Here is a 25271-nt window from a genome sequence, read left to right on the forward strand (position 1 = left end):
AGATGTCCATGGGCGGCAGTAGCCACTTGCCATCAGGTGGACTGCATGCTCGTCTGCTACTCTTATATTATATAAAAAAAACCGTAACTTCCTTATTAGATAAAGTAATAATATTTTTAAGGCATTTAAGAACTAATCTTTCTTAATAATTTGCATCGAAGTATTTTCAGTTTTTTCTTTTTTTTTTGCACAGTAAATATAATGTGTTAAAAATTATGATTTTCATCAGAGCAACCTATCATTATGTAGAGTTGCTCACAGATCGCGCCATGCCGCGGTGTAAATTAATAGCAATATTAAGAATTAACAACTTCTGTATTTTCATATCATGTGGAAAATTGTGGTCAGATTTGATTGGGTGCAATTTTGGTCAAAGTTCACCCTAGAAAAAAAAATATAGAGAAGATTCTTATAAAAATATATAAACCGTGTAAATTGTTGTGTCTCTCCAAGAAATAACAGACACGCGGATGTACCAAGATTCGAGTGTTTAGATTTTGAAAAGAATTCATTCGATAAACGTGATAAACCTGTTCACAAGGTTATCTTAGTTTTATCTATTGATATTTTGTAAATATATACTATTGTATAGGTATTAGTACCTACTAATAATGGATAAATAAATCTGACTTTCTGTAGGTACTTGGTATTGCATAATAGGTTAAATATAAACAATGAAGCTATTTTCTTTGTAGGAGCAGGAAACTTCATTAAGTCTGTTAGGTACTTACTACTGGAACTATTATATCGGTAGTTGGCTGCTTTTGTTGCTACTTTATGTAAATATTTGTTTCTTGTTCCTTTGAATTGATGCATTAGTGTGCTACTACCAATTGAGTGATGATCGAAACTTACATCAACAAAGTATGGAATAACCACAACAATAATACATTTTACTTTATACTTAGGTAATTGTAAGCTTGAAGAAATCTGTGGATTTTGGTCCCTTCCGGAAACATTAAAAGTAGTCGTAGTCGAAGCCCTACTCAATCTGAGAGAAGACCCGTGCCCACCAGTAAAATACATATTATAATGATTTTGATGATCTTAACTAAACGTAAATATCTATTGTTTCAGATGGCGTGGCAGTATATACAAGTTAATATGGCTAGACCTCGTTATTTTTTTACTTTTATATTATGTACTGAACCTGGTTTACCGTTTAGCGCTAGATGAACCTTCCAAAAGGTGAGTTGCAAACATTTATTTCAAATTAAACAGCCTTGTTAAAATATTCCAATGCGCAAGTTCAGACTATATTATCGTGGAATGAATACATTATAATATGTAATGTGTTCTCACGATAGGCGGTTTCAATCATTGCGATTTTGGATCCAATATTGATCGTAGTAACGGAGACTCTAAAATAGATATGTACTCCAACTCCAATATTCTTCTAAAAAGATAAAGGATGTGTAGATTATGGGTTTTCAAATAAAACTCCAACTTAAATCTTCAGTTCTTTTCTTCTTGTTTTATTCCGAGGCGTACACATTTTTCCATACAAAAAGGCGAGCTTAAGTACTTATTTTGGGTACCGCAACAGGCGCAGGCTCAGTCAGCAACCGCGTCCTATTGCCGTCCCTTTCTAACATAGCCTGTCTTACTCTTACAATTCTATGCTTACACTCTATTGCTATCCTACTCTTACATATCTATTCTTATTACGTAGGACTTATATCTATTGCAATAAAATGTCTTATTTACATAGTCTTAATTACATACACAAGTTACATTAATCAACATTTACATTTAAATTCTTAGGCCGTTGTCGTCCGTAATATTCTCCCCCCGGCGTAGATTCTTCGAAGCCTCCTCCATCTGAAGGACGGCAAGCTTCGTCGCTGGCCTCTGGAACACACCTCCCTTTGTGCGGACGTCTGCAGACCGGACGATGCCATCAGGTCCCGGGTGAACTCGCTCGACGACTCCTCTCGGCCAGGTATTGCGGGGTAAGGCGTAGTCGACCACAATTACGAGATCGCCTTCCCGCAGTTGTGACGCCTGTGCGTTGGACGGCCCCCGCGGAATGAGCGTAGGCAGGTACTCTCGCAGCCATCGCTGCCAGAACTGGTCCGCCAGTGCCTGCGCCCTTCTCCACGTGCTGCGGTCCGCCCCGGTGCATGGCCCCGTCCGCGGTAGCCCCGTCGATGAGCCGATGAGGAAGTGATTCGACGTTAGTGCTTCCTCGTCCTCGGGGTCCACGGAGACGTGCGTGAGCGGTCGCGCGTTCACGCTGTACTCGGCCTCGGTGATTAACGTCTGCAGTACCTCTTCTTTTGGCGACTTTTCTTTGAGCGTGGTGCTTAGTGCGGTTTTTACTGAACGCACTAAGCGCTCCCAGGCTCCTCCCATGTGTGGCGCCCCCGGCGGTATGAAACGCCAGTCGGTGTTGTACTGCAGACCGTAGTCCCGTAGTGCTGCGATCCATGCTCCGTATGTATTTCTCAGTTCGACGTCGGCCCCTCTAAAGTTAGTGGCGTTGTCGGAGTATATGACGCGCGGCCAACCCCTTCTGGCGGCCATCCTTCGCAGCGCCATAACAGCTGAGTCCGTAGAGAGCGACTGGACGATCTCTAAATGAATGGCCCTTGTGGTGAGACAGGTAAATAGTGCACACCACCTCTTTTCGTGTCTTCGTCCGATAGTCACCGTTAGGGGCCCGAAATAGTCCACGCCACAATAGGTGAAGGCGCGGTGCCCCGAGTCCAACCTCACTTTAGGTAGGTCTCCTTTCGGTGGTGTCGTCGGAGTCGCCTTGTACACGCGACAGTATTGACACGCTCGTGCTACTTTCTTGACTGTAGGCCTCAAGCGCAGTATGATGAATCGTTGACGGAGCTCGTTGACGACTCGTTCGTTATTCGCGTGTCCCGCCCGGCGATGATAATGCTCGACAAGCAGGTGAGTAAAGGGATGCTGCCCGTCGAGTATTACCGGCTCATTAGAGTGCGTTGTAGAATAGAGCGCACCTATACGGCCTCTTGCGGTTATTAGCCCGTCGTTCAATACTGCGTCGAGCCTTTTAAATTTGCTGTGTCGTTGTAGCGGCTGGTTGTGACTTAACCGCGCTAAGTCTTCGCTGAAGGAGTCCCGCTGCGCGCGTTGAAACCACCGTCGTTCGGCCGCTTCTAAGTGTGACACTTCTAAGTGTAGAGTCTTGTCTCTAGATCGAAGCTTCTCGACGAATAGCTGAGTAAGTGCCGTCGCCCTTATAAGCTTCAGGTAACTGGAGAACCTTCTAATGTCGGGTAATGAGTCGTTGCGGTCCGAGTCCTCTTCTGAGACGGTGTAACACGTCTCCCCGGTCTCTTCACCTTCCCCGTTCTCCGTAGGCCAGTGCTCTTCTGTGGCTCGTAGGAATTGCGGTCCCGTGAACCACCGGTCCCGGCTGTCGATCCCGTCGGTTTGAAGCCTGGTCGCATCGTCGGCTACGTTGAGTGTTGTAGGCACCCATCGCCAATCCTCTGTATGTGTGAGCTCGGCGATCTCAGCTAGGTGATGTGAGACGAACGGCGTGTATTTTTTCGTCTCGTTTCTTATCCACTGAAGGACGGTGCGGGAGTCACTCCAGTATATGACTCGTTTGGGTTTCCAACAGCTGTGCTCCCTGACTATAGTGTTAGCCATTCGTGCCCCGATTAACGCAGCTTGGAGCTCCAGTCTCGGAATGGTTAGTAACTTCAGTGGAGCCACCTTCGCCTTGGCCATTACTTGTATTGTTTCTATGTGATCGCCGTGTGCGATCCTCCAGTAGGCCACCGTAGCGTAGGCTTGCTCGCTTGCGTCGACAAACACGTGTAACTCGATGTGAGTTTCCGGCGTTACGTTGTAGCTATAGCACCGCGGTATTGCTAGTGCTGAGACATCTGGGAGTCGCCTTATCCACTCGTCGAATAGGTTAGCGTCTTCAGATGGCAATTCCTGGTCCCAATCAACCTTCTTGAGCCACAAGCGTTGTAATATCATCTTGCCGACGATCGTATATTGACTGATAAGCCCCAGTGGGTCGTACACCGACATAACCGCGCTTAGGGTTTCGCGTTTAGTCGGTGCTCTCAACCGCAGTCTGACCTCATCGGGAACCCTCTTGATGTCAGTGTTGAAGGTGAGGGTGTCGGAGCTCGGGTCCCAGCGCAGCCCCAATGTCTTTTCCTTCTGGTGTGCTGCTAACTTTACATTCGCGCTTTCAGACTTCTTATCTTCGGGTATGCTAGCTAAAACTCTCTTGCTATTTGAGTTCCATCTTCTTAAGTTGAAGTCCGCTTGTTGATGGATGTAGGTAACTTCGTTCACCATTTTAATAGCCTCCTCTTCAGATGGGAAACTGTCTAGGTAATCGTCCATGTAGTGTCGCTCCTTGACCGCCGTGGCCGCCTCTGGGTATTTACTTTCATAGTCGACGGCGTTGCGGTTTCTTACGCTGTGAGCGAGGTATGGCGAACTGCTGGCTCCGAATATCATGGAGACCATTTTAAATCTTCTCGGAGGGTCCGTAGGCTTGTCCCTCCATAAAAACATCTGTGCCGGTTGGTCCTCGGGTCTGATTTTAACCCTAAGGAACATTTCTTCGATGTCCGCTGTGACGGCGATTCTCTTTTCTCTGAACCCGAACAATATTCTTGTGAGTGAAGCTAGTAGGTCGGGTCCTTCTAGTAGGAAGTCATTGAGACAGACTCCCTTCACCTTAGCCGCCGCGTCGAAGACCATTCTAACTTTTCCCGGCTTGTTGTGATTGGTGACGGCGAAGTGCGGCAGGAACCATTTTACGTTGCTATCCCTTTCGCTGCCGTCGCATTGCACCGCGTAACCCTTTTGTATAAGGTTAGCGATCTGAGCCGCGTATTCCTTTTTAAACGCCGGCTCCTTAGTCATCCTCTTCTCGAGCGTGTGTAGTCTCTTAAGGGCAGACTCGTAGCTATCTGGGAACGTGGGGTTATCTATCTTCCAGGGCAAACCCACTTCGAAGTGGCCGTCCTTTCTTGTGGCGGTCGCTTCGAAAATGTCGTTGGCTCTCTTCTCATGCTTATTAATTTTTTCTTTAGTCGATACGCCAAGCGAGTCCACGTCGAAATGTGACTCGACGAGCTTCTGTAGTTGGACGTCGCTCGCGCAGATGTGAAGTACGGCCGCCTGGTCTTGATAAATCGATTTCCTGGGTACCGACCCGTGCAGTACCCATCCCAACTTCGTTCTCGACGCGGCGGGTTCATTTCTCTTGCCGGCGCGCAGCTGTCGCGATATTATTAGATGCCAGTTGTCGGCACCTATCAATATGCGAGGTCGAGCTTCTCCCTTACTGATGCTATCTTGTACAACTCGCAGGTGCTTGTACCGTTCTAAGTTGTGCGGTACGCGTTGGTGATGTAGCTGTAGTCCTTTTACTGTGCGGGCTGTCACTAAGTAGGCTTCTTGTTCGTGTACCCCTTTGACACGAACCTTGACCGCTTCGCTGTCGATCCTTCTCTGATCGTTAATACCCCTTATGTTCAGAGGTCGATTCGGTCCGCCGTTAGTGAGTTGCTTCGCTAATTCTTCGTCTATTAGCGTCACAGTAGACCCTTCGTCTAGGAGGGCGTACGTATTTACCTCCCCCCGTGGACCGCTGAGTTTCACCTCGCAGGTTTTGAGCAGTACTGATGTAATAGGCGACCTCCTTGTCGTGACGCTCATTACTAGCGCTGCTGCTTCGTCTTCCCTGCCGTCGTCCGGAGTGCTCACTGTAGTCGTAGACTCCGTTACTTTTTCTTTATGTAGTAGCGCGTGATGTTGGTAGGTACATCCGTGGACTCCGCAGGCCTTGGCTTTGCATGTGAACCTGCTGTGCTTCCTTTTCATGCATTTGAAGCACATCTTGTTGTCCTTTGCCCACTTCCATCGCTCGTTGACGTCGAGTGCTTTGAGTTTATCGCACTCAGTAGTGTAGTGTCCCCCAGTTGGACACATGAAGCATTTTCTTTCTTCCGGTTGACTTTCCCCCGCAGTGTATACGCCCTTGGTAGCAACCCGCTTTGGTGCTACTTCTCTTCTAACGGGTACCGGAACGCTTCGCTTCGTTGTGTGGGTGTACCTTATCATAAGGTCCGCTTCGGCCATTAAAAACTCGGAGAGTACTATCATTTCATTATCTTCCATGATGCGTGCTTCGTTATTGGCTGCGTACTCCGCCCATTTGCTTATGAGATGAGGACTCAGTTTGTCCATTACGTCTCGAACGAGTAGCGGGTTTCGTAGGTAGCCTCTTCTATCTATACTTTTTATCGTATAGACAATATTTTGAATCTTCACCGCGAACTCATACAGATCGGTGCTCGCGCTCCCTAATTTCGGGATCTTTTTGAGCTCTTCCATGGCCCGATCTATTATGAATTCCGGTCTTCCATATTTCATCTCTAATGTGCGCATGATGATATCTGGGTTAGATGCGGTGAATAGCTGTGACAGCACGGTTTCTCTCGCTTCCCCTCGCAGGCTGTTTCGCAGTCGAAGGAGATTTTCCGTTGGAGAGAACTTAAAGAGTCTTGTAGAATCTTCCATGGCGGCCTTATACGGTAGCCACTCGGCGACGGCTCCCGTGAATATAGGTAGTTCCGCTGTTTGGCGAGGCAACGGTCTTGAGGCGACTAGTTTTTCTAAGGTGTCGGCTAGCCGTTGAATGCCTTGGAATTTCGCGTTCTCCCCCCGTTGCTTACTAACGGGAGGGCGAACCTCTTCCGGTTCTTCCCTGTATTTCGTCGCCGTTGGTTGTTCCATGCTTCTATCCACCCAGTCTTGTACCCTTTCGTTGCATGAGCTCGCCGCATATTCAGATTCGGCTTCGATTGCAGTCATTTCGGCGGCTAATCTCGATTTGATTAGCTTTTCTTTCATAAGTAGCCGCTTCTCTTCTATAGCCGCGAGTTCTTTCTCCGCTTCGTATTGTGCCATCTTCATACGTGCGTCGATGCTTCGCTTTGAAGTGTTACTGCGAGCGGTGTGTGCCGGCGACGTAGGTCTCCGCACCGGCGATGAAGTTTCACGCCTTGGTGGCGTGCTAGCTGGTCGTGCAGGTGGCCCCATGACGGACGTCCGCGTTGACGTCGCTGGTGCTGTCTCTCTCGCCCCTTCTGGCGGAGAGTGCTCCATCCTTTTTTCTTGGGAATTTCCTGCGACCGTCGACGGCGACTGCGGAGAATCTTCATAAATTCGGTGTAGCGATGGCCCTGGCGCACCCTTAGCGCCCGGGGCTGCTTCTGACTCGCTGTACCCCGATTCGGAGCGAACACGACCCCTTGTGTTCATTGCGATCGGCGTATTCATCTTGAGTCTTCTTTAAATCCGGCTTCTCGAAGGACCAATGTAGATTATGGGTTTTCAAATAAAACTCCAACTTAAATCTTCAGTTCTTTTCTTCTTGTTTTATTCCGAGGCGTACACATTTTTCCATACAAAAAGGCGAGCTTAAGTACTTATTTTGGGTACCGCAACAGGCGCAGGCTCAGTCAGCAACCGCGTCCTATTGCCGTCCCTTTCTAACATAGCCTGTCTTACTCTTACAATTCTATGCTTACACTCTATTGCTATCCTACTCTTACATATCTATTCTTATTACGTAGGACTTATATCTATTGCAATAAAATGTCTTATTTACATAGTCTTAATTACATACACAAGTTACATTAATCAACATTTACATTTAAATTCTTAGGCCGTTGTCGTCCGTAATAGGATGATTAAATGCATATTTTAATTTTTTACAAAATTATCTCATTTGTATATTTTGTTTTATTTGTTTTATATAGGGTATATCTACAATGACCTAGACAAATCATAAATCGTTTATTGCTTTGTTTTCTGTTTTAAACGGTATAGAAAATATATACCTATCATATTTGGATAAAAAATCCTTGCATTGTATATTTAAATCTCGTTTTGTGTTTTCAACTGGTTTACGCTTCTCGTAGGTAGAATAACGTTTTGTTTTTGTTTAGGACATTTGAAGGAGTAGTTAATTACTGCAGTTTCCACGGGAATGTGATACCACTGTCGTTCGTGCTCGGTTTCTACGTCTCAGTGGTGATGAACCGATGGTGGAACCAGTACACAAGCATTCCTTGGCCCGATTCAATCGCTGTCTTTGTATCTTCTACTATTCATGGACAGGTGAGAAATTTAACGTTACACTATGAAGTTTCTTGTTTAAAAATATTTCTTTCTCAATTAGGTCATAATTTTATAATCTTAGCAAAACATAAGCATCGTATTTCTGGTTCTAAGAATTAAAATGGTTGCGTTAAATAATCAATCAATGCAGTGTTAGCAAATTTATTTCTATCAAATACAAATCATCCATCTTCATTAGGTATCCAATGTTTTGCCTTATTGAATGAAAATAAAAATGTTGCAACCTTGTAGAGGCCGAACCCCATATAAATATACTGAAGGTTATTAATTTATCTCATCTTATATAAGAGATTCTCTATATAAAAATTCACGTGATTTTTTATTTTGTTTCGCATTCCAAGATATGAACAAAAAGGTTTGACATAAGAGATGGGGGAAGATTGATAACATATTATGTGGCTTATTTATGCTATCAAGTGCTCTTATCACTGGCATCTTAACTGATAAGTGTAGTCGCGATAACTCCACGTTACTTCTCAATGTTGCTCATAACGACGTCATGGCACTGATAATAAAACCGGTCATGCAGACTTGCAACTTTTAGCATCAGCGATTCGTGTTTTCGAGATGCTGCATCACGTTTTTGCGACTTGCTGCGTTCAGCCGCGTTAACGAAAACGCGCGTTTTAGCGACTGCTTTAATGCTGCATCACATTTTTGACATTCAGTTGTCGCATCGAGTGTGCAGAAGTACTTGCATCCAGTGCGACGCTGAAACATGTGCGTTTCAAAATGCAGCTCGTCGATGCTAAAGTATCGATGCGTCGATCGTCGATACTAAAAGTAGCATGTCTGCTTGAGCCCTAACCCAGTGTGATAAGGATAGGTCAAAGTAACGGAAACTGTTCCGTGGATACATTTTATGGTGAACCATTTACGTGTTAATTGTCTGAGTTATGGTTATGACACATCTTGTTTGTATCGTACTGTGATGTTTGCGTCAGTGAGGTAGTATGATTCGACTAGTTTTAACCGATACAGTCGCTCGGGTTTTCTAACCTGATAACAAGAACCCTATAACAAGAAGATTTACATTGTTGATTTAAGTTAATATTTTAATTTACTTTCCTTATATTTTAGTATCTTACGAAGTGAAATTTAAATGCATAATGAACGTTGTTTTTTGTATTTATCGATGATTTATTGATCTATGTATGTTATTCAAGAAATCAGTTAGAAATTTTACGGTAGTAACTTGGGATCTACAAAATGTTATTTCTTTCTCTAAAGCACAATTATTAGTTGTAGCTTCAATGCCATCGATAAGAGTGATAAAAATGGCATTGATTACTTAGTATCTTTAAAAGTATAAAACCTTCCATATAAGATAAAGGCTAAAGATAACATTTATAATATAAACATCTGCAGTATCTTTTTAAAACGATTGTATTGTGTTGCAAGAAACAATTAAAACTAATTATTAACCTTATTTTGGCCTTAATGCGTATGAAGAGAGATTACCCACTTTATTTCACGCCGTCAAACTGTTTTCTGAAACTTTTATAAGAGTTTATGCAATAAGTACTTATGTGATTACACAATCAGCTTAGTATTATTGGATAACATTTTCTCGGGTGGACAGTTATTGCGAACTCTATAAAGTATTAAGAAGAGATATGAAGGGAAAATTATTGTAAATCAATGCTGATTGCCAAAGGTTCTTAAAAGCCAGATCGCGTCTACGCCCTTACATCTCACATTCACACATTTCACAGGTGGTAGAACAAACACCAACCAACCAGTAGCGTTAAGCGCTGCTGTGTTCTGGTTTGAAGGGTGTGGTAAAGAAGACATAATTTTCCGGGGCGCTCCAGCTTAGTCCTCAGGGGTAGCGGCGCATCTGTGGCCGACCTCAAGTAGGAAAATCTGGGGGTGGATTACAGATGTCCATGGACGGCAGTAGCTACTTACCATCAGATGGACTGCATGCTCGTCTGTGTCGACACATCTGTTATAAGGAACTCGTTCAAAACCCGCAACTGTATAGATTGTATTCGATTTACAAAGTTAAGCAACGACGGGTGGTTGGGAGTTAAATATTTACCTGCTAGTGACGAAATTGTTTGTGCGCTTCCGTCCTCCGTCCGTCGGAGTACACGTAAACCTTTCCGTTGGTAATTATTTGTTTTTACTTCGTCGGAGGCCTTCGGGGGCGAATTAAAAACATCTGTCACGGGTTGGCTCTTACCTATAACGCAAAATAAAAAGGTACCCTTATTATTCTCCACCTATCTGTATTGGAACAACGTCGTAGATTATATTTGTAGTAGATACGTGGTAGATATTATGATGGGTTAAAAGAGGTATGTGGGTACAAGCCTGTTTTAGACATATACCTCAGCCTTGCACCGGCTGCTTCCACAAGAAGAAATTGACGAAATTTAATTAATTATGTATTGTTGTCAGGACGAACGGGGGCGGCTGATGCGGCGGACAATCGTACGTTATGTATGTGTGTGTTTGACCATGGTGCTAACAATGATCTCGCCGCGAGTCAAGAAGCGTTTCCCTACACTCGACAATCTCGTGGAAGCTGGTCTTCTGCTTGAGAACGAGAAAATAATTTTCGCTAATTTAAATGAAAAATTTCCTAAGCCGTCTAAACATTGGTAGGTTTTTAGCTACTTACAATAGTTTCAAGCAGCTGAGACATGTACTCTGTAAAAAAATCTTTTGCCTAAAAGTGACTTACTTCTTTAGTTTCTTACATAAGGCCGTGACTGCTTAAAGTTTGAACTCTCTACACTTATACATATATAAAATACCGCTATAAACTCCGTAAACAGAAACACCCCAGACAAATCACAGAGCGTTTAACTTAATGTCCTACCATTCGAACAACATTAGTAGCAATTTTATTGATCAAAGGACCATACCAATTACTAACCTGCGTCCTTGGTCACATGCATGCATACAAAATTGTTGTACAGATTACGCTTACTCTGTTAGATGATAGGTATATTTGAACTAACAATGGTTTTGATAGTTAGTGTTATTAACTTTAGAGTCAACTTACCCTGATGATGGTCTGTTTTGGAACGAAACATGTGTTGGTGTGGTGTATATTTTATTTTGCATGCGCAAGTAAACTACGTTGGAGGTGTCATGCACAGTTTAAGAAAAAAAACAATGTGAGCCGTCACGGGACGCCTGGCAGATGTGAAACATCGACATTATTTTGTAAAAGTAATATGCAGAAAAGGACATATTGTGATAGGAACTAAATATGTCATAATGATAAAATAAAATATTACGATTTTTGCGCATGGCGACGCGTCGCCACACCGTACACACTACTGCATATAGACTATATATATACCATCGTATAGCGTCACGGCATGCGTCGCCACGCCAGAAATCGGTTTTACGTGCGGCTATAGATGTTTCATATCAAAAAATACATACAATCACACATATTAGTATTGGACTTTAAGTGTCATCCTAACTTTATATTTAAAACATGTTCATCAATATTTTTCAAGTAGTCATTACATATTTAATACAAATAAAATAAGCAGCGATATTTCTTTCAGGTTACCGATTGTGTGGGCCACAAGTATAGTGACGAGAGCCCGAAAAGAGGGCAGAATACGAGATGATTTTGCAGTTAAAACTATTATTGACGAACTCAATAAGTTCAGAGGCCAAGCTGGGCTTCTTCTTAGCTATGACACCATAAGTGTGCCTCTTGTATACACTCAGGTATTTAATTCACAAATATTTAATATATGTATATTATGCATTTAAAATTCGTATTACATATGAATGATGTGTTTGTAAATTTTCTAAATTCTCATTCACTCAGCTTTGTTGCACATTTTGTGATCGTTTTCTGTTTAATATCGTCTAAACATAGTGTTCACTGATTCACTATATGTTTTATTGTCCGTTTCGTTCTACCTAGTGTAAATTATATCTAGTCTCTCCAGTATAGATTAAATTAGACAGAATAGTTCCATGTTTTGTTTACACTAACATTAGCTTAATTGCTTATCCGATTGCTATCTTTATTGTATCTGTCGATAAAAGCACTTCTCTTAATTAATTTATATTATTGTAATCATTTTTAATAGTTTATTAAAATGGGTAATATTAATCGTGTATCAAAATAATTGTATCAATTATGGCGACGCACATATTATGACATTATTGCGCACTACATTTTCTGTTTATACAATTTTTGGCGGTAAGATTATTTAGTAATTTTGTGAAGTTTTTTTCAGGTAGTTACTATAGCGGTGTATTCATACTTTATAACATCGGCGTTGGGTAGCCAGTGGGTTGACAATAAGCTCCAATCGCACAGTTCCGCGGTACATATCAGTAATATTGACCTGTATTTTCCAATATTCACAACCCTAGAGTTCTTCTTCTACATGGGCTGGTTGAAAGTGGCCGAGTCTTTGATTAATCCCTTCGGAGAAGATGACGACGATTTCGAAGTGAACTGGTTGATAGACAGAAATTTGCAGGTTAGTTTTATTTTATTGATTCTTAGTAAGAATGAGGTAACGCAACGACCGGACATGGCCTATTAAACGACTGATATTAGATATCGCCGTCATGATTGCCGCCTATCGTCAGCAACTGTCGCCGACGGAAGATGACGACAGGTCGTCGATATAAATTTCGCTAAGCTATAAAACGTAGTTTAGCTCGTTCATTCGTAGAGTAAATGTAAAGTAGGAGCTAAACTATTATTTGAAAACAAAAAGTATCAATATTCCAAGCTGGAAATGCTCATGCAACTGCAGCGCTAGAAATAGTATGAAGGAGCTTAATTTTAAATCTCAGAACAAAGCTCACTTTCAAAATTTGGCAGAATTTCCTAGTTGGCAAACTAATCCTATTACGTGTTTTCTAAAGAAATACTTTTTTCATCTTCACACTTTTTCTTACCTAGCCAGATGTAGACGTAGTGCATGTGCGATAGTGATACCGATAGCTATCATAAAATCAGGGAAGTCAACGATTCTGCAACTATTCCATCGATTTTTACGTATATTAAATAAATACATATTAAGTAGAAATTAATTACATATTATGTTTGTAATATAAGGTAGAAAATCATAGTCTATGGGGAAAATAAATAAGTTACTGTTCCTTAGGTAGTACGCATATTAGTCAGTAAACCATAACATTGTCTCCGTCACCTATGAACAATTGGAATGGCAATCCCTTAAATGTTAGCCTTTTGTTGTGCTATATATGGAACAAAGAAGCATAAATTAACACGAGATGAATGAGTTTTTGCAATAGCATTGCGGTTTAGTTATAAGTGTTAAAACTATTTGTTCTGTAGTGTACCTACTGTTGTGTTCTAATTTAAAATATGTGGTCTTGTAGTGATCCAATTTAATTTCAAGGTCCTTATTAACTGTGACACATTATAGGTACTATATTGTTCTCTTTAAATTTGGTTATAGGTACCTATAATTACTAGCATTTAATACCAGAGAAATTGACAGTGCATCGCTTAGGTAGGTACTTCGAATGAAAACTTTGTTTATTAATAAAATTAAAATAAATAAAATTCATTTATCATACAACTAAAGACTCATATGTGTTTAGTAACAGATTACTTTTTTCGTAGTATGCAAATCATTTTTCGTAGTATGCGTATTTAGAAGCAAATGCAACAGCGCGTGCCATTCCACAGGTGTCGTACATGATAGTGGACGAGATGCACCACGAGCACCCCGAACTAATCCGGGACCAGTACTGGGACGAGGTGTTCCCATCGGAGCTGCCGTACACGATCGCGACGGAGAACCAACGCGAGGAGCATCCCGAACATTCCACCGCGCGCGTGGCTGTCCCCGTACGACAACGCAGCATGGTCACCGTGACGCCCTCTGCGGTGAAGATCGACGAGATGGCACCCTCCAACACCGTGAGTTACAAGTTCGCCCCGCCAGAGGTTAGATACCATTTATAAGCATGCTGCACGCCAGTGGAGCTTGCCGTGTCGGTGTTCGGTTCATGTTTTCGGGTTACAGGAAACGGGTGGCTAACGTTAATGTGCTGCGGTTGAGGTCGTCTTTGAATAAACGATGAGTAGGTTGGTTACTTATAAGTAGGTGACAATGTGTAAACATTCGTGTTAGACGAATTGATCATTGTAAATTGTAATAAATAGTTGTGTCAACGTTTTGGTATATAATTGTATTATATATACCTAAGTTCATATAAATATAATATGAAAATTCAAACCTATGTTACCTACATAGGTTAGAATTTTGTGTGTACAGAATATTTACACATTTACGCATCATACTTAAAATATTATGATGTTGGTACATATGTATGACTATGGCATAGGAACATAATATCTATGCGTAGGTATATAAGAAGTATGCATGTGCCTAGGTATTTATTGTAATCAATATTAATATAAAATGTAGGTATATAACTAAACAGGAATTTAATGCAAATATTGCCCTCGTTTCCGTAATGCATTGCACGGATGAAAGATAATAACCACCTGAATATAACATTTATAACAAAAAGAACGAAAATAACTAAATATATAACCACCTGATCAAAACATTAAGTTTGTATTAGAGTATAAAGGTTTTAAGTATATAGCAGAGAATGCATTGGTTGATGTTGCTAAAGCAATCGTTATTAATTGTTTGTATAACCTTCTGTGTTTCCTTCAATAATTCTATGACTTATTTTCAATCTTATTTTGTAATTTCTCTAACAAACTATTTATCTGATTGCGGCTTCTTCACTAACATTTTTTATTTCTCTATCCGTTTGTGATAAAATTAATTGGCACGTCTATTTAAAGTTGTATCAATGTTATCTGTCTCTTCTGCCTTTTATATTTTACGGCGGCTTTCACGTAATTGCCTGAATGTTAAAATAAGTACGTATCTATTTCTTTATCGTGAAATTACATTTTTGCGTTGTTTGTTACGCATACTTAACCTTGCACATACGTACACTACATTAAAAATATACATAGGAGCTCTTTTGAAACAACAACTCAGAATTAATTAAACCTGCCTACATTTGACTTTAAGAACCTACTGTTCCACTGCTGGGAACGGGTCTTCTCTCAGGGTGGGTTGCATCGAGAGCCCGGTTAAAGTTTGCGTTAAAGTAAAATATAACAGGAACTTTGACGGTAGCGATGGAATGTAAAACAATTCTGAGTTGCACCAATTTATTTGTCATTAACGTCATTTGTGTCACAGTCACCACAATTTTTAGTCGACGATGACAGATAGGCAACTTGATAAATACTGTAACTTTAACCGATCGAAATCGAGCGGTTAATTTAAAGTGTTAGTTATGACGTAATTTCAACGTCAACTAAAATGGTGCAACTAATGAATTGTTTAACCTATTGAATTTGACGGTTGGTCAGGCTTTTGTAGACGTTAAAGTTACATGATGCAGGCCACCCTCAGACTCTCAGAGTAAGAAATGTGTAGACTAAGGCAATAGTCATTCGCGTTGGATGTCCGCGGATTGGTAAACTTCACACACCCTTGCAAACTTTTTAAGAAGACTTACTATTACGTTCAAGTATTTTGTGAAATATTGAATCGTTATCATTCGTTGCCAATATCCTTGTACGATATTATTAAGTCCAAAAACTAAATTTTAATGTATCGCTTTTGTATTCCAAAAATAAACCGATTTCGCATGAATGCTGACACGCAGCTGACGCAGCCAAGAGTACCTGCTAATGTAAAACAAAGCGTTTTTTGTTGTTTCATGAATCGCTTTATTAGGTTTCGTCTGTTTCATATATTCATTGTTTTTATGTAGGTAAAAGATACCACCAAGATGCCGGGGAAGCAAAACAACAATACATTTGTAATTGCAGTTAAATGTGAAAAATTAAAATTGATGTGATACCCACGCCTCATATTAAAATTTGTTACATCTGCACGCCCTACGTTCTTCATACAACGAACATTTTCTCAAACGCGTCAAAATAAATACAACTTGAAAAACATACGTCGAATGAGTGCTCTCGTTTAGGCCAGGTCTAAGGGGGGGGGGGGGAATTAGGGGGTTCATAGAAGTCATGACCCCCCAAAATAGTCGAGTCCGACTCGCTTTTGGTCAGTTCTTTTTTCGAAGGGAAACCTCACATGGCATGGCATCCTCACTGCCGCGGGGTAGCGGAGAGTTTATACTAACGCGTACAAAAATGCGTTATAAAAAAGTAGTCTAATTTAACCAAAATTCCCCTGTGACTCACCAAAATCTTATACTACGACGCGCCTGCCCTTGATTTGAAGAAGGTTAAAAAGAAACACCAGTTCAAGATAGTTTCTCATCTCCGTAGCAACTGCAAATGAGTGATGACGCGCAATCCGGCATCCACTTCATGGTGTCGCGCGGCAGCCGGCGCGGCAAGCGGGACGGGAACTCCATGGGCTCCAGCAACTCCATGGCGTCGTTACAGACACCAATGACTCGAGTCAATTCAGTTACATCCGTACTGAAGAGGCTCTTCTCGAAGGAAGACACCAGGCAACCCTCAGCAACCTCGAACCAAACTGACGGAGGTAATTTATAGCGGAACCTATTATTTACAAGCTCCTATTTAAGTTTGGTTATAATATGTATAGATTAAATAGTAACTTCCACATGTTCAACCAATTGAGGTGAAATAATATGTATGTAAGCTCGCTGACAGTGACAACATTCCTCTTAGTACACTAGTTAAATAAAAATTGCTTCATTTTTTCATTTAATTTTATAAATACTGTTTTATTTATTGTAAAATTCATTAGAAAAAATAGTACAAACCTAATTTTGTTTCCATTAGAATCCAGACTACCTATGGTTGATACATGAGTTAGATACATAGGTCCCTACAACTCTTCTTGATGAACAGCTATAAATATTATAGTTTAATACCTATTAACAGTATCTTACGATCAGCAGGTGTGGCAATAACATTCCTTATTAAAGTCGTCAATTTTATCTATAAATCATAACTATAAATAAATTCTTATAATGGCCTTATCTTATATTCTTAGTATAACGAAAATAAATCAAGGTTTCCGGATATTCGTAATCTGACGTAATTTAGTAAAGTGGTTAAAAATTTCAGGAGGGCGGTTTATAATTTCAGCGAGTAATCCCACTTTGAATAAGCCGGCTGCGGCGGCTGGCGGTAGTATGAAGATCGCCAACGAAGTCATCGAGGAGGTGGATGAACAGGCCACTATCACCAGTATGGGCAAACGACCGGAAAACAGGTAATGTAGATTCGTGAAGAAGGACGTAGGTCTTTTTTTATAATATGGGAGTAGCAGACGAGCATGCAGTCCACCTGATGTAACTGGCTACTGCCGCCCATGGACATCTGTAATCAACCCCAAATAGGATTAGATGTTCCTACCTGAGGTCGGCCTTAGATGCGCCGCTACCCTAGAGGACTAAGCTGGTACGCCTCGGAAAAGTTTGTCTCCCTTACCACAGCCTTCAAACCAGAACGCAGTAGCGCTTGACGCTGCTGTTATTAGGCATAAATAGGTGTGACGGTGGTGCCGCCGGAGTTGAACCACAAAGGGTTCTACCATCTTTGAAAGGTCTATTTAGGGTTGACTTTTATAAGGTGACTGTCTTCGTTCTCAGGAGTAGTACCTCATCTCTGATTAACTTTAAGTTTACAGAGTTATGTGCTGCCACAGGTGACCATAAACAGCATTGAAAATATTCCATAAGTTGCATTTCATGATTGTTAACGCATTACCAGAATTTCGTATAATTCAATATGTGAAATGACTGTTTATACTCGTACTTATTTTTGAGTCATAATAAGGACAAACTTAATTCTTCTACAGTTACCTGGTCCTGGTAGTTGTAGAAGAAATAAGTTGTATAAACTTGAACACAAAACTGCTCTTTTGCTTGTCTTGGAGAAATCTTATGATTTTTCGACATAATACACAATGTATGTTATTGTTTATTAATATGATAATATAAGATAACGTCCACGCTGAATGTACAACATAAGATAACCCAGTCATTATTCATTTTTTATTTATCGTGTGTAATATGTTCCGGTTATAAACTTTTGTACTCATGTAAGTCATGATTCATTGTCATTCTTTTTTCTTTTTATTTTTATATTGCAATGCATTTTTTTAAGGAGGACAGTAATCGTGTCTTAATATACATGAAAACAAAACTTACAAAAAATAAAGTTTACTTTGCAAACGTTAACGAGGCCATATGTAATATTGATAGATACTTCATTAAGAAATTGCTTTCTTAGAACCACTTACGTAATTATTAGTAGGTACTACTCAAGATAATACTAAGTAGTTGCAACATATGTATAGCAAATGTTTTCAACAAACCGAACAATGTATTCACTTCGGAACCAACCGGATTGCGCGCTCGTTTAAAACTACAAACAGATTTGATACAGATTTAGCTGAGAATTCATTATCATGAGATGTTTATTTTTCGTCTACTGCTATTTTTATTCGACAAAATGATCGTCGCGACTCGAAAGCACCGTTGTTTTATATTCATGATTCACTCTCATACATCGTTCGCCGAATCACTGAACAGTGAGTGAACAGTTGGATTGCAAATGTTGTAATTAACGGAATGACATTAGTCATATCAAACAAGAGAGGATTTCCCAAGAACATGTAACTTTAATGAATACACATTATTAAAGGTTATTATTGTGAGAAAATACTTAATCGGTGTACAGCTGTTGTTTAACCGTTTTCCAAAAAGACTCTTAAAACGCTTCTTGTACTCATAGCATTAGGATTTTACTATCGTGGGTGCTATGCACATAACGCCACATCATCATCAACCTCAGAATGAGAAGGTTTAGGCCATAGTCCACCGCGCTGGCCAAGTGCGAATTGGTAAACTTCACATACCTTTGAGATATTTTTTTAAATATAAATTCTTAGGTATGCAGGTTTCCTCACGATGTTTTCCTTCACCGTTTAAGCAAGTGATAATTAATTTTTTATACGCACATAACTTTGAAAAATCAGAAGTGCGTGCCAGGGATTTGAACCTCGGACCCCTCGACCGAGAGGCCGAGTTTCTTAACCACTAGGCTATCACTGCCGTAACGCCACACCCAAATCAAATTACCTTAGATTTTTACCTTTAATATTCCATTAAATAACATTATGTTTTTGTATCAATCATATTTTTTTTATAATTGTATTCGTTCTTCCAGGCCCACAGCGATGAGTTTGTTTGCGCAAGGACCGCCCACGCCGAGTCAACCAGTTGATGTTCCTTCTAGAAATTCAAATCATAATAGCAGTAAGTTTACTCCATAAATGACTATTCATGATGCCTTTTCTTCCATTTTGCAACATTTTCCTAGCCAGGTTTATTTATGGTGTTAAATTAAGTTGTCAGTGTTGTAACTTCACTTTAATTTTGTCAGTAAGAAGAAGTAAGCTAGAAGGTAGAAGTTCGACTCCAGCGGCACCACCGCAACACTCAATTATGCCTAATAACAGCAGTGTTAAGAGCTGCAGTATTTTAGTTTGAATGGTGTGGTTAGGGACACATACTTTTCAAAGGCATTCCAGCTTAGTCCTCAGGAGTAGCTTTTGAGGCCGACCTCAGGTAAGAATATCTAATCCTATCTGGGGTTGCTAGATGGCCATGGGCGGCAGTAGCCACTTACCATGCTTTACAATATTGTCAAACTGAGTTCATAGGTCCAGTAGCAACACAGTTGTAATAAATTATAATGTATACACTGTAATCAATTGAAATATCGTAACAGAAAGCAGCTCGATTCAAACTTGCACCATTATTAGCCGAATGTCGCGCTTCGCGGAACCCCTCCACTAATACTTAAACTTTATGGTATGGTATTAAAGTTCAAATTGACTTAAGTTTTTGTTTTATGTAATTTAATAAAAAAAAAATTAAATAATTTGTATTAATTTTAAAATCCTACACCTGCACATTCATTGTTAGGCGGAACGGAGTACGTCGGGTAGTTTTATAATAAAAAAGTGTGTGTGTCAGCTACGACGCACGATTGGAGTTTACTCCTTACGAACGATAATTATGATATATATCGAATAGAAAAAAGGGTAGGTAAATGAACGCATCTGCTAAAATGATAAGAGAAGCAAACATATATCTGTAATTATTCGGATTATTTATATTACTTCAATAATGCGTATTACATAAAGTATGTTACAAAATAATATAAATAATAATAATAATAAAAACATTAAAACTTGATGGTTAGGTTGCTGTTTATGTACGTTGTATATTGATGTATACAATAGATGCTACTATATGCATTTATTATACAGCATGCATACCCTGTACTCGGCAGCAGTATACAAGTTGTGGCAGAACTTCGTAATACGCAGGCGCGCAACACACACGTACAAACATACGCACACATTCAACTCTCAGACTGGAGGTAGTGAACTATACAGTGAGACTACGAAGTATCGCGCAAAGAGGAGACCCCGAGAATGAGATACGCTGTGTAATGTATTCCATCTCATTCTTTTACACGTTCAATCCTACAGATATATATGTTTGTCTCTTTCTACGTTACGCCTCAACTTTTCGTGTTACATTTGATTTTACTCCTCATAAAATTTCCGTACCGGGCCTTATAACTCAAATCGTTTCTTAAGGAGTAAACTCCAATAAACTCCAATAAACTCCAAAAAACTTAGCTTAAATTGTTCGTATGTGTGCAGAGGACAGCCGGCTCTCGTCGTCCGCGCCGTCGCAGTAGACATGCGTGGCGGCGGGACCATTTCTACCATATATCAAAAATTTTAACTGTGTGTGTACATTGTGCAGAGGACAGCCGGCTCTCGTCGTCCGCGCCGTCGCATTGGGCGCGCGTGGCGGAGGCGGTGACGGGCGGCACCAGCCCGGCCGCCGCGTCGCTGCACACGCAGGCGTCGTTCCCCGCGCTGCGGCCGCGCCTCGACAGCGACGTGGGGCCCTCGCTCAGCGCCGCCGGCAGCCAGACGCTGCGTTAGTAGCTTATACCTCCTAATATTTATAACTCGACCAAGCCAAGTAGACGAATGTCAAACGTGACGTCACTCGCCATATATGTGCGCACCGCTGTTGTTCGCTTTCCGCTATGAACAGTCTTATTTTTCCCAGTTTTGATGCTGTCTTAACACACGGCATAGTCAAAACTTAATAAATAACAAAGAAACAATACCTATGTACACTGATAACAATAACAAATAATAAACCAAAATATAATCCAGAAATTATTTGTGAATTGTGAGTTTAGCTGCGAACAGTACTAGGATGTGAGCGCGACATGGGGCGGTACTCGGGGAGGGAGGCCGCTTTCGTAGTATGAGTATTATACAGGATGAATTTTTTAAATGGGCCTTCAGGGCCAAATCCGAATCTATAAGGTTTAACGAAAATTGCTGCAAGGAGTTACGAGGCCGATTTTGAGAAAAACTAAAAATGCATCATTTGTTTTGTAAAATATCTTTTCCCTAGCCGGGAACGAACGAACGAGTTCAATTGAAAAAAAAAACATCTAAATTATTTCACTATCGGATAGTGTCGCTTATAAGGAGCAAATTTATATTTATCTTCATTATGAGATTTCCCGTTTGTTTTAGTTGACGAAGTAGATGGCGGAGACGACGATGTGGATGACTTCGATAGACTCCGAAGTATACGAGAGCAACATAGAAGGGAAAAGTACCTACAGAAACTAATGGCTCGCTCTGTTAGCGCACAACAGGTATAGCTTACTATTTCTCATGTATCACTGATGGTGTTTATTCCAAATAATTTTACTCAAGTGGTATTTGAATCTAAATAATATTGTTTGTGTTCACAGCAAGCCGGAAGTGGTGAACTAATCGATAACGAGTCATTATTAGAAGATCTCTTATTGCAATCAGAAGTAGCACAGAAAAAGGAGGAAATGAATTCAAAAGAAGAGACCACTTGACACAGCTTTATATTTTGGTGGGATTAACTTATACAGCTCTCACATATATTTCAGTATTATCAATTGTGATAACTTTCTAATAGCTTTGTATTGGCTAATCAGCTTGGTAAATCATTGTTTTATTTGAAACGCGTCGTGTACATATTATAAGAACAATTTGCAAATAAATTATTATAGAATATTTTATGTTTTTATCTAGACCAACCAACTAACTAATTACAAATAAACTGGGGGTAATTGGCTAAATCCAAAATATTTAAAAAAAATGTTCAGGCAAATTAAAATTTTTAATATATCAAGTTTATGTATTTAAACTGTCTAAAATGTAGAAAATAAATTTAAATGAAGGATGTAGGGCGCATTCTACATAAAATTATGATTATAAAAATTATATTTCACTGCTAATTTGATTAGTGGGGAGAGTTTTAACTATTTCATATATTATGCGGCAGAGTTAATAAAAACAAGATTGAGATAATTTCAAAGAAAAAAATAACTTTATTACATAATGTAACGTGTAAATTTAAGTGTGTAATTTCATCCACTTGTGTTCATCGACAATACCAGTCAAAGTTATTTTTTAAATGTCAGGTGACTTAAACAATAAGGAATATGTACTAAATAAATTAAACATAATGTTTAGGATTTTGCACAATTTATTGAACTTAAGTTATACAGACTAGCAGCTTACAGCTTGAGCTTAGTCCTCCTCCAGTGACGCCTCTTAGCGTTGTACCTTGAAAAGAAAATATTTTTATTAGTACATTCATTTATTTGATTTGTTGTATAAAGACCAGGTATGGGTTATCTTTAGCCATCTGTAAGAAAGTCACGGGCTAGAATGGCCCTGACATTATAGCCCGAGAAATATAGGTATCAGACTTCTCGCTAAAATGTCATGTGTAGCGCCGTAGCTGACTTTTGTCTACCAGAAAAAAGGTGTAGTTAAAAAATAGGTGGAAGTGAAGAAAGTTCATATAATGCATGTGCATGTTGCCTCTGTGCAGTGGGTGAGTCAGATATTAGGAAAGCTGACCGATATCAGTCTGCAACCCAAGAGACACAATTTGCTACTGTGACCCTCTTACATCCAAGAGCTGGATATTGTCATGTACATTTCTCCTTTTCTTTTTAAATTGGAGTAGCAGATGTGCATGCAGTCCAGCAGATAGTAAGTGGCTACTGCCGCCTATAGTCATCTTTAATCAACACTAGATAAGATGATGTTCCTATCCAAGATCAACCATAGATGCGCCGCTACTGAGAACTACTGGAATTCCTCAAAAAAGTATTCCTCTTTAACACACTAATCTCCTATACAGATTCTGTATCATAGATTATAGGTTTCAATATGGTAAATATTTATTATCAGAATGCGACATATTATACTCTTATAGAAAACATAGTTGTAAACATAAATGATATATTGAGTTGCAATAATATTTGAAACTTATAGAAATATATTCAATATTCATTGATTTTAATACGCTATTTAATGGATAGGTGGGCCCAACCAGAGAGATGTGTAATGATTACATTCTTCCCTTTGTTAATGATGCTTTAAAAAATGAAAAAGATGTGATGGGTAAAAACTGGCACTGAATTGTCTATGATTACAAAAAAATTCATGATAGATGATATGAATAATCCATTATAAAATTACTATTTATACACAAGCCATAGATAAGACATAAGCAAACAACCTATATGGAGTTTCCCAGAGTTTTATTTGGTATATAACCATATAGCAGTATCTTTACTAACATTATAGAAACATAAGCAGACTTGTTACATGTAATTTTAGAATATAAGCTAATTTAAAACACCATCATCCTCAGAAAGAGGAAAGATCATATTTAACGTCCACTCTTTAGTCTTTGTTACCCCATAAGGCCCACAATTGAGCGGCTCTAAAAAGTCAACCCAAATTTGTTTGTCTCGTTCTGGCAACCGCCAAATTAGAAAAAGTACGAAATTAAGAAAGATGAGTTCCTTAAATATCACAAGGCACGATCGTGTCTATAATGAAATATGTAAAAATAAGAAGAAGGAAGACTTACCGAATAGTATTTCCTGTGCGCATCCTGACCCATTGTGGTATAGGTCTGTTTTGTTTAAGTTTCTTAGCGAGCTTTCGCTTAATAATAAACGTCTTGTGGGCCGACTAGAAAAGAATTATAATAAAATTAGTACTCACGTTAATGTTTAATACTGTGATTAACAAAATAACTTAAGATTTATTTAAGAAAAATACCAACCATGACTGCCTTTCTCGCTGACAGACAGAAAAGAGTGACAGTTTGACAACACTTACCATTGACAATTTTATAGCCACAGACTACCTAAAGATTACAGATTATCTAAATCAAGTCGTTGCTTAAATTTTTACTTAAAATAAATTTATATTTAAAAAAAAATGTGAGCCGTCACGGGACGCCTGGCAGATGTGAAACATCGACATTATTTTGTAAAAGTAATATGCAGAAAAGAACATATTGTGATAGGAACTAAATATGTCATAATGATAAAATAAAATATTACGATCCGCATGGTGACGCGTCGCCACACCGTACTCACTACTGCATATAGACTGTATATATATACCATCGTAAAGCGTGGCGACGCGACGCCACGGCATGCGTCGCCACGCCAGAAATCGGTTTTACGTGCGGCTATAGATGTTTCACATCAAAATGTCTTTTTTTTTTAAACAAGTGTGTTCAAAATATTTGTCTCTGTTAACGTTTTTAATTGATTCCCGTATCATGAGGGCGAATAAGAAGTAGCTCACTTGATTAAATCTGCAAAATATTTTTATTTATTTTTTATATATTTTTTAATGCCGCCAGCGTTTTGGGAACCATGCCTCACACAGCTATTTTAGATGGCTTATTTTTTTTATAGTTTTCTTGTATATTTTGCAAATAAGTCCTTTTTTAGTTAATATTACATAGTCTATTTTATTACTTGAAATTTTATGTATTTACGGTCTTATTCATAAAAAATGCTTATAGAAGGTTTTAAGCACTCATTAGTTAAAGTGTTCAATAAGCTTATAAAACGTTCTATAAAATTGCTTATTCATAAACGTTCCATAAACCTTCTATAACTAATGTGTCGCTAAAGTCAACTATAAACGAAAATGTTGCCATTATAGTGAAGT

The 25271-nt window shown here is 39.6% G+C and overlaps 2 protein-coding genes across 5 annotated transcripts in view; one reads left to right on the forward strand and one right to left on the reverse strand.

The window, feature by feature from the left end:
- LOC140751676 (bestrophin-4) overlaps window positions 1-22289 on the forward strand; it is a 35520-nt gene extending 13231 nt beyond the window's left edge. For 2 of the 4 annotated variants that reach the window (XM_073085670.1, XM_073085672.1), the window contains exons 2-13: window positions 1078-1188; window positions 7971-8142; window positions 10570-10772; window positions 11697-11865; window positions 12387-12635; window positions 13823-14083; window positions 16475-16697; window positions 17249-17396; window positions 19358-19446; window positions 20974-21153; window positions 21771-21895; window positions 21995-22289. In XM_073085670.1, coding sequence (XP_072941771.1) covers window positions 1078-1188; window positions 7971-8142; window positions 10570-10772; window positions 11697-11865; window positions 12387-12635; window positions 13823-14083; window positions 16475-16697; window positions 17249-17396; window positions 19358-19446; window positions 20974-21153; window positions 21771-21895; window positions 21995-22108 — 2044 coding nt within the window. In that variant the 3' untranslated portion in view covers window positions 22109-22289. Of the gene's footprint in view, window positions 1-1077; window positions 1189-7970; window positions 8143-10569; window positions 10773-11696; window positions 11866-12386; window positions 12636-13822; window positions 14084-16474; window positions 16698-17248; window positions 17397-19357; window positions 19447-20867; window positions 20925-20973; window positions 21154-21770; window positions 21896-21994 lie in introns of those variants that run through there. The other 2 variants (XM_073085671.1, XM_073085674.1) reach the window with 2 other exon arrangements.
- Window positions 22290-22746: 457 nt separating this feature from the next.
- RpL39 (ribosomal protein L39) lies at window positions 22747-24479 on the reverse strand. Its single transcript, XM_073085685.1, has 3 exons — window positions 24367-24479; window positions 24169-24272; window positions 22747-22844 (listed from the first exon to the last, which is right to left on the reverse strand). The coding sequence occupies exons 1-3, from the start codon at window positions 24367-24369 to the stop codon at window positions 22796-22798; spliced, it is 156 nt and encodes a 51-aa protein (XP_072941786.1). The 5' UTR covers window positions 24370-24479; the 3' UTR covers window positions 22747-22795.
- Window positions 24480-25271: the final 792 nt, after the last annotated feature.

This window comes from Epargyreus clarus, unplaced genomic scaffold, assembly GCF_041222505.1.
Source record: "Epargyreus clarus isolate Ecla_fem2 unplaced genomic scaffold, WU_Ecla_fem_2.2 ptg000023l, whole genome shotgun sequence".
NCBI lineage: Eukaryota > Metazoa > Arthropoda > Insecta > Lepidoptera > Hesperiidae > Epargyreus > Epargyreus clarus.